The sequence below is a fragment of the Arachis duranensis genome, chromosome 9 (genome assembly GCF_000817695.3).
Source record: "Arachis duranensis cultivar V14167 chromosome 9, aradu.V14167.gnm2.J7QH, whole genome shotgun sequence".
NCBI classification, from domain to species: Eukaryota; Viridiplantae; Streptophyta; class Magnoliopsida; order Fabales; family Fabaceae; genus Arachis; species Arachis duranensis.
In genome coordinates this window covers 19,263,463-19,276,684 of record NC_029780.3, presented here as the reverse complement: position 1 = coordinate 19,276,684, position 13,222 = coordinate 19,263,463, and the positions used below count along the sequence as shown (strand labels likewise).

General features: G+C 31.8%; 2 protein-coding genes across 25 annotated transcripts; both read left to right on the top strand.

The window, feature by feature from the left end:
- Window positions 1-1,560: 1,560 nt before the first annotated feature.
- LOC107464998 (uncharacterized) lies at window positions 1,561-2,094 on the top strand. Its single transcript, XM_016083965.1, has one exon. It carries the CDS (start codon window positions 1,561-1,563, stop codon window positions 2,092-2,094), a length of 534 nt encoding a protein of 177 aa, XP_015939451.1.
- Window positions 2,095-4,401: 2,307 nt separating this feature from the next.
- On the top strand, window positions 4,402-10,616 carry LOC107465016 (pentatricopeptide repeat-containing protein At1g66345, mitochondrial). 24 transcript variants are annotated; one of them, XM_052254047.1, is made up of 5 exons: window positions 4,402-4,772; window positions 5,302-5,391; window positions 7,281-7,436; window positions 8,198-8,484; window positions 8,736-10,616. In XM_052254047.1, exon 5 carries the CDS (start codon window positions 8,787-8,789, stop codon window positions 10,428-10,430), a length of 1,644 nt encoding a protein of 547 aa, XP_052110007.1. In that variant the 5' UTR covers window positions 4,402-4,772; window positions 5,302-5,391; window positions 7,281-7,436; window positions 8,198-8,484; window positions 8,736-8,786; the 3' UTR covers window positions 10,431-10,616. The 24 variants fall into 24 exon arrangements, with proteins under 24 accessions (XP_052110007.1, XP_052109997.1, XP_052110008.1 ...); XM_052254037.1 differs by having other exon boundaries at window positions 5,038-5,367; window positions 6,352-7,436; XM_052254048.1 differs by having other exon boundaries at window positions 4,402-4,791; window positions 5,302-5,367.
- The last annotated feature ends 2,606 nt before the right edge of the window (window positions 10,617-13,222 follow it).

Below are 13,222 nucleotides of genomic sequence, written 5' to 3'. Positions count from 1 at the left end.
TTATTCCACACATTATGGTCAGAAATTCACTTTCGAAAGGCATTGGAATATACTTCGTTTGGAGCAAAAATGGAGAAGCCAACTACCTACACAGAGTGGAGGCTCAAAGAGAACCAAAGTTGGTGCAACTGGAGCATATTCATCATCATCAAATCTAGAAACACCGTTGTGTGATGAAACTGGTGTGAACTCTCCCGTTTGCCCACAAGAATCAAAGAAGAGCAAAAGAAAGGGTAAGGAAAAAACACAAATATCTGAAGATCTTAGCAAGAAGAAATCATCGGTTGCTAAGAAACTATCTCTCTTGGAAGATATTAAAAATGTTAGAGAAAAGGAACTAATGGATAGGGAAAAAGAAAGAGAAGAGGAGAGGGAACATAGAAAAAAGATGATGTCAATCAAAGAAAAGGAGTTATAGATTCAAGTTGGAATGAAAGTACAAGAATTACAAACTCAAAGGTATATTAAAGAAATGGAGATAAATGCAAAGGAAAAGGAAATGGAAAGGATGGCTAAGAAAAGGGAAAGAGAAATGGATTTGATATGCAAATACTTAATGCGGACACATCTACAATGAGTGAAAAACGACGAGCTCTTCATGAGATTGCATGTGAGAAAATAATCAATAAGTGATTTACTTAATGGTTCCTTGTATTCGTAGAGTTAAGTAGTATGTTTTTATTTTTATTGCGTATTACTGGTATGTGATGTAGTCTGTTTTATTCATTTTTGATGTAACATTTTAAATTAGTCAATATTATTGTGCCGTTATTGTTTATGAAAGTGATCGTTGCAAAACTAGACGTTTTAAACTTAGACAAGAAAAAACTAGCCGTTAACTAGCCGTTTTAAACTAAGAGAAGAAAAAACTAGCCATTGCAAAACTAGTCATCGAGAAGTAGCTCCCTGTTGCGGACACACTTATAAATATCAACTATCAATAATTCAGCAACTTCATTCCAAATCTAGTTTCTCACCTTAAAGGAATACTAAAACATACCTCAAGCTATGGCTAAAAATTTTGATGATATGTTTAATGAAGCTTTGTATGGTAAAAGAAGACGATGAGATAACACACTCATAGATAATTGGATCAATGAGTGTTTACTTGATGATTCAGAAGAAGAAGATACTGATAGAAGCTCTATCCCAACTCCTCGTAGATGGATCAACAGAGATCGAGAAGCAGGACATGATCGCCTTTTCCAAGATTACTTTGCAGATGAGTCGGTGTATAATGTTGACATTTTTCAACGGAGATTTCGAATAAGAAGACATGTGTTCCTTCGGATAGTATATGCTCTCTCAAATGCCTATTCGTATTTCCAATAGAGGGTCGATGCAACTGGGAGAAGGGGCTTGTCACCACTCCAAAAATGCACTGCTGCGATACGGATGTTAGCATATAGCGTAGCTGCTGATGCCGTAGATGATTATGTGCGCATAGGCGAGAGCACTACAATTGAATGCTTGGAAAAATTTATTGAAGGTGTCATTTCGGTGTTCGAGAATGAATACTTGTAAAAACCAAATTCAAATGATATATGACGCCTGCTACAAATGGCGGAAGATCGTCGCTTTTCTGGCATGTTAGGTAGCATTGACTGCATGCATTGGCAATGGAAGAATTGTCCAAAGGCGTGGAAAGGTATGTACATGAGTGGTTATCGTGGAGTTGCAACCATAGTACTTGAGGTTGTAGCATCTTCAGACCTTTGGATATGGCATGTGTTCTTTGGGGTTTCTGGTTCAAATAATGATATCAATATGTTAGATCGTTCGCCAGTGTTCAATGATATTCTAAATGACCGTGCTTCAGACATAAACTTTACTATTAATGGTAATAACTATACTATGGGATACTATTTAGCAGATGATATTTATCCTGAATGGGCCACATTTGTCAAATCAATCTCAAAATCACAAGGGGGAGAAACGCAAGTTATTTACACAATACCAAGAAGGGCAAAGGAAAGATGTAGAGTGAGCATTCGGAGTGTTGCAAGCACGCTTTGCAATTATACGTGGTCAAGCACATTTTTGGGGAATGAAGAAACTTGCAAACATAATGCAAGCTTGTATTATATTGCATAAATGATTGTTGAGGATGAAAGAGACACTTATGTAGGAAATTTTGCTCAAAACTTAGAATATGACAATGTCGAAAATGGGTTATCACAACCTCAGCTGGGAGAGGAAGATTTTGCACCATACCATCAATTTCTCCAAAGAAATGCCCAACTTCGAAATAAGCAGTAACATAGACAGTTGAAAGAGGACTTGATTGAACACATATGACAATTTTACAATACATGTCGTTAACTATAGTGCTTAACTATTCTTTTTATATTAAATAATTTTACAAATTAGTATAGTGTCGAATTATATATTGTGTATTATTTTTTATATGTAATTAATTAATAATTAATTAATTAATTAATTAAGTGGGACCGCAATAGGGACTAAAGCTAGTTCCTCCTAATAGGAAAGAAAGAGATGTTTTGAGTTCCTATTTACTGTTTATGACGCAAAAACTGATGTGAAATTATTTTTTCTGATAGGTGAGCTATAAATAAGAATTGGAATGAGTTCCCTAGTGGAGATGATCTTAAGAGCTTCTTCCAAATCTTACACAAAAATCTGAGCTCTTGCATAAAAATATTTATAGAGTCTATCAGCTAATTCATATAGCATTGAGTCTGGATTTAACCCCTACTTTATTCGATTCTCTTTGTTATCCCCTACAAGATTTGACAGAAAGGTTAAATTTAGTGTTTGGCTGAAATATTTGTGTACACAAATTATTAACGGAAGATGGCTATGTTTGTTGACAAAAACTATTGAATCGCTAATACTATAATTTGTAATATATATTAATCAATTTTGTACTTTATTATCGAATTTTTGTTTTTAAGTAGTAAAGGATTATATTTTATTATATTAATTTTAAAATTATTGTCTATTATAATATAAATTTCTCTTTTGCTTTTAGATGAATAATAAGTTATTTTTTATTTATGTTTTAAATTAATTTTTTTCTTTCTCTTCTTCTAATGTTTGGCCTTTTTTTTTCCTTCTTTCTCTTTTTTTTGTTACTGTTCTTTTTTATGTTTTTTCTTTTTCTTTGTCAGCTCCTTTCTTTTTTTTATCTCTCATATTTTTCTTCCTAATATTTTTTCTTTTCCTTCTTTTTTCTCGATATGTTTTTCTTTCTTCATTTTTTCTAATTTTATTTTAATTATCTCATTTTTCTCTAAAATAAAAAAACTAAATTTAAAATTAAATTTACATAATATTTACATATATTACCAATTAAAAATTGTCTAATATAAATAATTTTGAACTATTTTTAATTTACTGTATAAATAACATTTCAATTAAATAATTAAACGTAATTGCAAATTGAATTGAGCTAATCCAATATTAGATTAATCTTTTCTAAAGTGAAAAAATAATAAAGTAAAATAATAAAGATCTAATTACCTTTAAATTAGAATAATAAAACTCATACATTATAAAAATGATAAACTCGATAGTTATTTAAATCTCAATTTTTCATGTTATCAAATATTTTTTAGGACATTATAAAAATTATAAACTCATACATTTTTTTTTGTTGTCCACGGTATCCTCCAACCCAATAAGCCAATGACTAATTTCTCGTAAATCAGAGCTCGCCCAAATCCAAAAGTTAAATTGATAACAAAAACTTTTAGAAGGTCGGCTAATTTTGACAAATAATTAATCAGTCTTAAGATATAATTACTTATGTATTTTTATTTATTAATTTAAATTTTTAATTATGATATAATATTAAAATTTTTATGGCTTAAAAGATCTAAAGTCTAAGTTTTATTGACTTAAAAAAAATCAGTATAAAAAATTAAAAGTATAACTATATACCTAAATGTAAAATAGTTTGAGCAAAATTCAAATCATTCGATTTGGTGCAGTAAAATTTAAGAAGAATTGAAATTATAGAGTTAAATTTGTATTAAATTAAAATTTAAAAGGAGTGTACATTAAAAAATTAAAATATAATTAATCGATTAAAAAATTATAATTACATTTTAATTAATTAATTTAATAAAATAATGTTAAAAATTATATTTTTATTATTTAAAATTGGTTAATTAAAATCAAATTTAAAAAACTAATTTTGAATGGACTAACCAAATTTAGAGAAACTCTATTTTCAAAAGCCAAATATCTAAATTCTAAACAAAGTTTTAAAAATCGGTTCGAATTGACCAGTCGAATCATGAATCGACGCCAAAAACAAATCGATCAAATGTCAAAAATCGTAGATTTTAAAAACCGTCTTTTGAATAATTGAATTGGCCAGAAATCGATCGGTCGAATCGAATCATAATTCGCTCGGTTTTTTGAATTTTGCTGAAACGCCATCGTTTGGCTGTGTAGAGGAACCCGAACCCTAATTCCAGCCCTAACCAAAACGCACTCTCTGCCTCTCTCACACTCAGCCACTGTCCAGAGCTCCTCTGAGCTCCTGCTCCTCCCTCACTTCCGTCCAGCCATCCCCTGCTACCGTCGCCGTCGCAACTTCTAACTTCAAACAGCCACCGTCGCAACCTTCCAACTTCGAACAGCCACCGCCTGCTCCCTCACTTCTCCTCCATCGCGCAGCAAACGTCGAAACTTCCTTCCCTCCATCGCGCAGCCACTGTCCCGCCGCGCCAGCTCTGTTCCACTGCGTTCCTGTCCCTTCAGCGGTGTCAGCTCTGTTCCATCGCGCAGCCCTTCCCTCGAAGGTTTTTTTTTTTTGTAACTGTAATTGTGGTTTTAGTTTGTTAGTTAATCATTTAATCTGTGATTTAATTCTGATATTCTTGATTCAACCTTGCTACTGTTAATTTTTTTTATTGTGTATCACTGTGTCTAATTATCTATGTTGAGATTAATGGGTTGTTGTAAGCCTACAATATTGTTATTGAAAACATTGCAAACATTGAAAACATTGCTGATGGGCAATATCATGTGCAAACATTGTACGCACCGGTCGGTGTTGCTGGTCAGATCATTCCCTGGAATTTCTCTCTTCTCATGTTTGCTTGGAAGGTTGGACCGGCATTGGCCTGTGGCAATACTATTGTTCTCAAAACCGCTGAGCAGACACCATTGTCTGCTTTGTACGCAGCAAAACTATTTCATGAGGTGGACATATTCTCTGTTAATGGAATCATGCTCATTTACTGGTTTGGAGGATATAAAGAGACATAGTTTAAATTGAAATAGCTTTGATGATCAATCTTTCTTCCGAATTTATAATCTGCTTAGCAGGCTGGACTTCCTCAAGGTGTTTTGAATGTGGTATCAGCCTTTGGTCCCACTGCTGGCGCTGCTCTTGTAAGTCACATGGATGTGGATAAGGTGCCAAAGTATTTTAATTCTGCAGTGGCATTAGATTCATTTTATTGATATCTATGTTACTAAAATAAGTTTCTTCTGTAGTCAACTAGATGCCAAGAATATACTGCAGCCCATGTCCCCTGTAGTCTCATGAAATTCTATAACAAATTTCATTGCTATTAAATTTTCAATTCAATATTTAGTACTTGATTTTTACCCCATCTGATTATTGTTGCTGTGGGTTACATACAATTGTTTTATTTGTAAATATATACAATAATGTCCCTTGAGATACATTATACAATATTTAATATTCTTTGTAGTTTATATGACACTTATCTCCTTTGTAGTTTATATGACACTTCTTTCCTTTGTTATTTGATTTTTGAGTTTGTATTTGAATGAGATTATAACATTGTGGAATATGTAGTACTTTTAATTTGGATGATATTTTAAAATTTATATTAGATTATAATTATACTTTAGTGTATTTTTATTTATATTTTATTTATATGACTGTTTTTTTTTTTTGGTGACTGTTCGATGACCGGTTTGGTAAAATAATCCCAACAAAGTTCATCGGTGACTATAAAAATTCGGATCAAAGTAGTCCTTATCTTATTTTCTTTGTTGTTTTCGTTTATTCTTGTTTGTTCATATAGAAATTTTGGTGATTATTTTCCCCATTTTTATGATCCTAAGACAAAATTCGTTAGGAAAATAAACTGTGATTGGTGATTATTCTTGTTTGTTCATATAGATAATGTATGTGGGAGAGAGGGTTATTTTGGGTGCATATGATAAAAAATAAACTGTGATTGTTTCAACTCCTCTCTTTGTTTTATTCCACAATTTGTGAAATGATTGGATCATATGCTTGTGTATGCATTGAGGCCCTTCCTTTGTACTTTGCTGTTTTTTGTTGTTTGATGGAAGAACAATATATTACAAACAACACATGAAAATGATTAATTGATGTAGAAAGGAGATAAAGTGAAAAATGGGGCTTTGAGTGGGTTGAGTAATGTCAAGCTAGAGTCGAAGAAACACGGTTAATTCAGTGGGATGGAGCAGATATGGCAAAGGAAGTAAAGCATTAGAGAAGTATGATGGGTGCACTAGATATCTTTCTATGCTCAAGAGGTTTTGCTGGAATTCACTGATTTTTATTTTTCGGATAGGAAGAATTCACTGCTTGATTAACTCCTATTTGCTATTGTGTACAATTTAGCAGGTTTTGTTATGAGCATTCTATAATTGTGTTCTCTTCTGTTGGTCATTTTATCACTTGCTAATCCAAATATCCTATACTTGAGCTTAAACAAGTGTCTTCACTCTTCAGTCCATATATTCTTTTAACTTAAATGCTTATGAATGAAATGATAGTAGAGTCCCAATAACACACACTTGATTATGCTGATTTCACTTCGACCATTCCAGATATTTTGCTCTTCGGCGCAGCACTGCTCCTTTGTGTGCTTCTTCCATGAAAGATCTTGTTACTGTATTTGTAGACTAGGAAGGTTCTGTTTTTAATACTTTGCTGTTTTTTGTCTCAATGGTGGGCACACTACTTTTTGAGAGTTGATTAATTGATTACATTTAATTAATTTACACGTGAATTTTATGTCTTTAATTAATATGCTTTGGTGTTAGCGTTTTGCAAGCATGTTATTGGTTATTATAATTTCTGGTTCAAATTGTTTTACATTTTGTATTTGAAAATTTAGATGTATTTTCTTGTGTATGCATGCAAATTTCTGCCATGAATTCCATTGCATTGTTTGAAACTGATTTTTCTATTGATGTTAAGCTTGGAGATAGAATTTTTTGGTTATATTTTTCTATTAATGTTTAACATTGTTTGAAACTCTGACTTTCATAATTATATTTTATGGCTTCTTATTCAGAATGAGGTAGCCGATTGTGATGTACCCATGTCAGAGTTTGCAGAGCATTTGATATGAAGAGGGTATGGCTTTCTAAGAAGTTCTCCTACATTTATGAATCTGGTCCTTCTACCAACCTCGCCTTCTTTATGCAATCTCTGTATGCCCAATATATAGGTAGGTGTTTAGATTCCACAGGTTTCAAAAAATATAGAAAAGGCAGATATGCAAACTTAAAATTTATATATTTATGAAAATCCCACTACTGTGTGATGATTGTGATATGTTTAAGCGCAGAAACTTTCATTTTATTAGCTTTATATCTTTATTTCAGTATACAAACTCTCTTTATGTTGCTGTGCAGGTTACATGTGTGGTACTGCTTCTTTATCACACAGATTGTGCAAAAACCGTTTTTGTATGCAAAAAAATTGATTTTTGTGTTAAAATCGGTTTTTCTGGTTTTTTAGTGTAAAAATTGGTTTTTCAGTATAAAACCGGTTTTTCTATACAGAAACAGGTTATTTTTAAAAAAGTGGTTTTTATTTTAATAATCGGTTAAAAATCAGTTTTTAAATTTCCTAACCGGTTTTGTCATGTAAAACCAATTTGGTTAATTAACCTAAACTAAGCTTTTGGTTAACCAAAAACAGGTTTGGTTTTTGGATTAACCATAACCATGTACAACCCTACTTTTATAGAACAGGTTAATGAAATAAATCAGGGAGTCTGATCAGATTTAATTTAGTCAATGAGTATCCTCTACAATTTTGTAACTACCGGAGAATTTCAATAATATTAAGATCCGTTTTTTTGGCAAGAATATAGTATATACTGTTACTATATAAAACCACAAACTGAATGCTGAACACAAATTTCTGTTTAGTTTGTTTTTGTTGGTTTGCCTATTAAAGCTGAATATGGATGTTAATGTGCAGTAACTGATTGGCTTGGTTCGAACAGGATTCTTCTGCCTAAATCTGTACTTAAGAAGAACACACAGACACTCCCGTGTCTGACGACAGTAGTTGGACGGAACAAGCTTTGGAAGTGTCAAAATGTACAAAATACATAATGTTTTGGTGGTCATCCGGCCCTTTCACAAGCAGTGCACTTGGTCACATAAGAAAATTCTGCCTTTCAAGAGGCTTAATCTTTGAGAGCTGGGTACATGTATCTGATTCAAAACCCCACAAATTGAGGCCCTAATTTTGACCATTACCTGGTAGAGGCATTTTCTTTATGATTGGTTGTTGCCTTTGTTCATTTTAAACTGGAATATGGAGTAGACTCAGCACTTTATACACTCCTTTACTCTTGTTCTTCCAAACTATAGTCCAAACCTTTTTGTGTTCCAAACTTCATTTAGTCTCTTTTAATTTGAGTTTTTTGGTTGTATTGAGTTTATATGAGAAAGAGTGAAGCAATTTTCTTGACTGTCATCTTAATTGAACCCACAATGTCTTTGATGTACAGAAAATTGAGAAGCAAACTGGAGGCTTTACTTGGGTTGCTGGCCACAGAACAATGACTTTTATTCACCAAGTAAGTTCCAAACCGTTCAATCTCTTCACTAGGATTAATTTTTCCAGACACCACTTTCAACATTTACGGCTTCTTCATACACAAGCCGTGTCAAAGCATAATAATGATGATGTTACTGCAATATGCAACTCATTCAGAAGGGGTTGGAACTGGGATACTATAAGCATCAAATTTGGTACGTTTATGTTGAATCACTTGATGGTTGAGCGAGTGCTCCTGGAATTGAAGGACCCCAGTGATGCAAAGTGTGCCTTGGGTTTCTTTCATTGGTCCACAAAGAGGAGAAATATTGAACATGGAATTCGGTGTTACTGCATAGCAATCCATATCTTGGTTGGAGCTAGGTTGCTTAACGATGCTTGTGCATTGCTTGAATCATTGTTGAACAAAACCAAGGAAAGCAGCTCAAGGGTTATGGTCGCAGATACACTTCTTGGCTGCTACCTGGTTACTGATTCACATCCTATTGTATTTGATTTGCTGATACAGGCCTACGCTAAGCTAAGGCTGACTGATGTTGCTTTTGAGGTTTGCCTATATGTGGAGAAACATGGATTCTCCATCAGCCTCGTAAGTTTCAACACTTTGCTTCATGTCGCGCAAAAATCAGATCAATTTGGTCTAATTTGGGATGTTTATGAGCACATGATTCAAGAACGGACATACCCTAATCTAGCAACTTTGAGGATCATGATCAATGCACTGTGCAAGGATGGGCAGCTGCAGAAAATTGTGGATGCATTAGATAGGATTATGGGGAAGTGGAATTCTAGTCCTTCAGTGATTGTAAATTCTAGCTTAATTTTCAGAGTCTTAGAGCAGGGGAAAATGGAAGAAAGCATGGTAGTTGTGTTGTTGAAAAGGTTGTTACAGAAGAATTTGATTCCTCACTCAGTTGCTTATTCTCTGATTATTCATGCTAGGATTAGGTTGGGAAGTTTGGATTCCGGATGGGAGATGTATGAAGAGATGGAGAGAAGAGGTTTCCAAGCAAACTCTTTTATATATACATCATTTATAGGAGCATACTGTAGAGAGGGCCGAATTGAACAAGCGAATGTTTTGATGCAAGCAATGGAAGAAAGAGGCTTGAAACCATATGGTGAGACTTTTGATCATCTTATAATTGGATATGCTAATTTGGAGCAGTTGGAGGGGTGTTTGAGTGCTTGCGATAAAATGTTGAGTATTGGGCTTATTCCTAGTTGTTTATCGTTTAACACGATGGTAGAAAAGCTCTGCGCAAAGGGGCATGTGGAGCAAGCTAACTCCAGGTTGACTTTATTGTTAGATAAGGGATTCTCACCAAGTGATATCACGTACACTCATCTAATAGAGGGTTATGCCAAGAAGGACGAGATTCAGGAAGTTTTAAAGTTATATTATGAGATGGAGTACAGGTCTATGTCTCCTGGATTATCTGTCTTTACATCAATAATTCAGTGTTTATGTCATTGTGGAAAGCTCGAAGATGCGGATAAATATCTATGGATTATGAAGGGTCAGCCGCTAACCCCGTCTGTTACTATATACAAGACGTTGATTGCTGGCTATAGGCAGAAGGGTTACAGCATAAGGGCCCTCCATCTTCAGAACGAAATGGATTCTTTAGTAATACATAAGTGAAGGTTATCCTTTTAGAAGCTAGTTCACTTTTCTTTTTCGTAGAGTGCTAGGGGGCTAGCAACTTTTATGATTTGTAGCTATTAAGCTATCAATGATGATTTTAATGGTGTGAGATTGGTGTGAGATTTTATCCAATAGCTCACTTTTCTTTGCTAGTTACATGCCATAATTTAATAAAGTTGTTGTCCCCTAGACTTTTCTTTTTCTATTTTCTGCAATGTATATATCAATAGCTGAAATGCAAGTTAATTTATTCTTATTCTCAATAAAAAATATATGTAAAAAAGAGATTTATCATTTTTCAAACCATTTTTAAAAAATCTGTATAATTTATAAAAAGAATTTTGTATAGAAATATTCATTTTCTCCTTCATCTTGGTTCTTTCTGTTTTCACCAGCTTCAACAATTATAAGTCTATAACCATCGAGCACCACCTTCTTCTTCTAACCTACAACCATCTTCTTCCACCACCAATTTCAGCCTTAGTATGGATGCCTTCTTTTTCTTATTGGTCACCTTCAACATAATGACCAAACTTCCACCTTCTTCATCATCAACCTCCACCAATGATGTCGTACTTCCACCTTCTTCATCATCAACCTCAACACCAATGATGTCGTTCTACATACAGCTGAACACTAAGCTAGTAACTCAAAAAGATGGTTGCACACGGGACAATAATCGAAATTTGTTAATAGGATACTACGACAGAGGAACCAACTTGACGACCTTCAATTTGTCTCCGCCCATAATTTTGTGAAACTCTTTGTTGAGCCAATGTACCCATCATTCTCTCGTCTCAACGTATATTAAAAAAAAGGCCTGAAAAGAGATGGTGGCTTCTTTTTAGGTTTTGGTAGTTTGTATCTCTTTTTATAAATTTAGGAGCACATTACTAAAGATATCTAAATTACTAAATTATTAATAAGAGTACTTTATCTTTAAATATATATTAAGACTTTAAAAATTAGAATTTAATATATTTTTTTTGTAAAATGACTAAAAAAAATATTTTTATTCTAAAATTTAAAAATTTTGAATATTTTTTTGCAAGTTTTTTGTTGTAAATAGTCAAATATAATTTTAAAAAATTAGAGATTAAATTTTGTTGTCGTTTTTACATATATTTTTTAATTAGTTATTCAAATATAACCATAAAATTTTAGATTAAATACTCAAGAAGGCAAATACATAAGTATTTGTTCCATATAAGTGCGTTTTTTTTATTATTTTTATGACATGTTAAAATTAAAATATTTAAATTGTTAACAAATTTAGAAGTGATTTAATAATTAAGAGCCATTTTTCGTTGTTTAGTCTAAGTTTAAAGGTTCATTTGTCTTTATTTAAAAATAAATAAATTATTATTTTTATTTATAAAAGTACAAAATATTAATAAAACTATCTATGAATAAACGAAATAAATTTTATATTCATGAAAGAAAAAAATTATTATTTCTATCCATAAAGGTTTGCAATATTGACAAAATTTATATAATTTTACCAAAATTATAATTAAATTTTATATTTTTTAATTGAATTTTTAAACTATTTTAAATTTTGTAATTAGGTCCTATCTATTGTAACTAAAACGTTTTTGTTATATTTTTTGTCTTCTTATTGCACCTTGGAGTTGATTCGAACCAGTCTTGTCTTCTCTTTTATCAACTCATTCAAAAAACTTGCATATCCTATTAAAGCAAGAAATAAATTTTCTATTTGACTTCTTTATTGTGCCAGAATTTTAGAAAACAAACGTGTCTCTGCAAAAGCAATGAACCCCTTTTTTTTAATAGCTTAAACCAGTCACTTGGTGCATCTTTATTATCATCATCAATCTATTTAAAGATGTCACTTGTTGCATCTTTATCATCATCAATCTATTTAAAGATGTTGTATTTTGACATTCTGCCACAAACAATATACACTTTACCATGACTTGTTATTACCGATGAAGAAAGAACAACAAATGTCTTCCCATAAAAAATTAACCACAAAAAAATCCTCAAAATATTCTGATGCTAATAAAAATAATCTCCACTTTATTATTAAAAAATATTTTTAAATAATTTAAAAATGTGTCAAAATTGTTCATATGTGAGGATAAATGTAGCTTATTAAAGTTTTAGTATCATGTGATAAATAGAACGGTTCATTAACTTTTTTATTAGACTAAGGGTGTGTTTGGATTTGCGTTGGAGAAGAGAGAAGCGCGTTTGAGCTTTTTGAACGCTTTATCTTTGTGTTTGGCAACATTTTTATCCTCTAAACGCATAAGTGATTTCTATGTTAAACCCACGTTTACCAAAAACTATAAATTCTAGCTTTTCACGTTGGATTAAAAATTATGTTGTATGTACCAATTATATCCTTCATTATTCATATGTTTGTTTTTTTTATAATATTTTTTCTAATACTCTCTTATGCATATTATTATTTTTTATAAAATTTTTGTTTTTTTTATTTATATGAGTTTTTTTATTGTTATTGTTATTTCTTTTTTACATGGAATATTTTTTTACTTTGTATTATGATTCTATTAATCCTATTAGAGTACTAAAGAATATTGAAAATACTAAAAAAATATTAAAATTTATTTAAATATTTAAAATAAAATTATAAAATAATATAAAATAATTATTTAAATTCATGTTCTTTTCCTAAAAGTGATTTTGAATAATGTAATCCAAACAATATTTAGTTTACTATAATCCATTTTGAATAAAAATTGCCAAACATAAACCACGTTAACACTAACTCACTTTTCATCAAAATCAATTTTACAAAATCA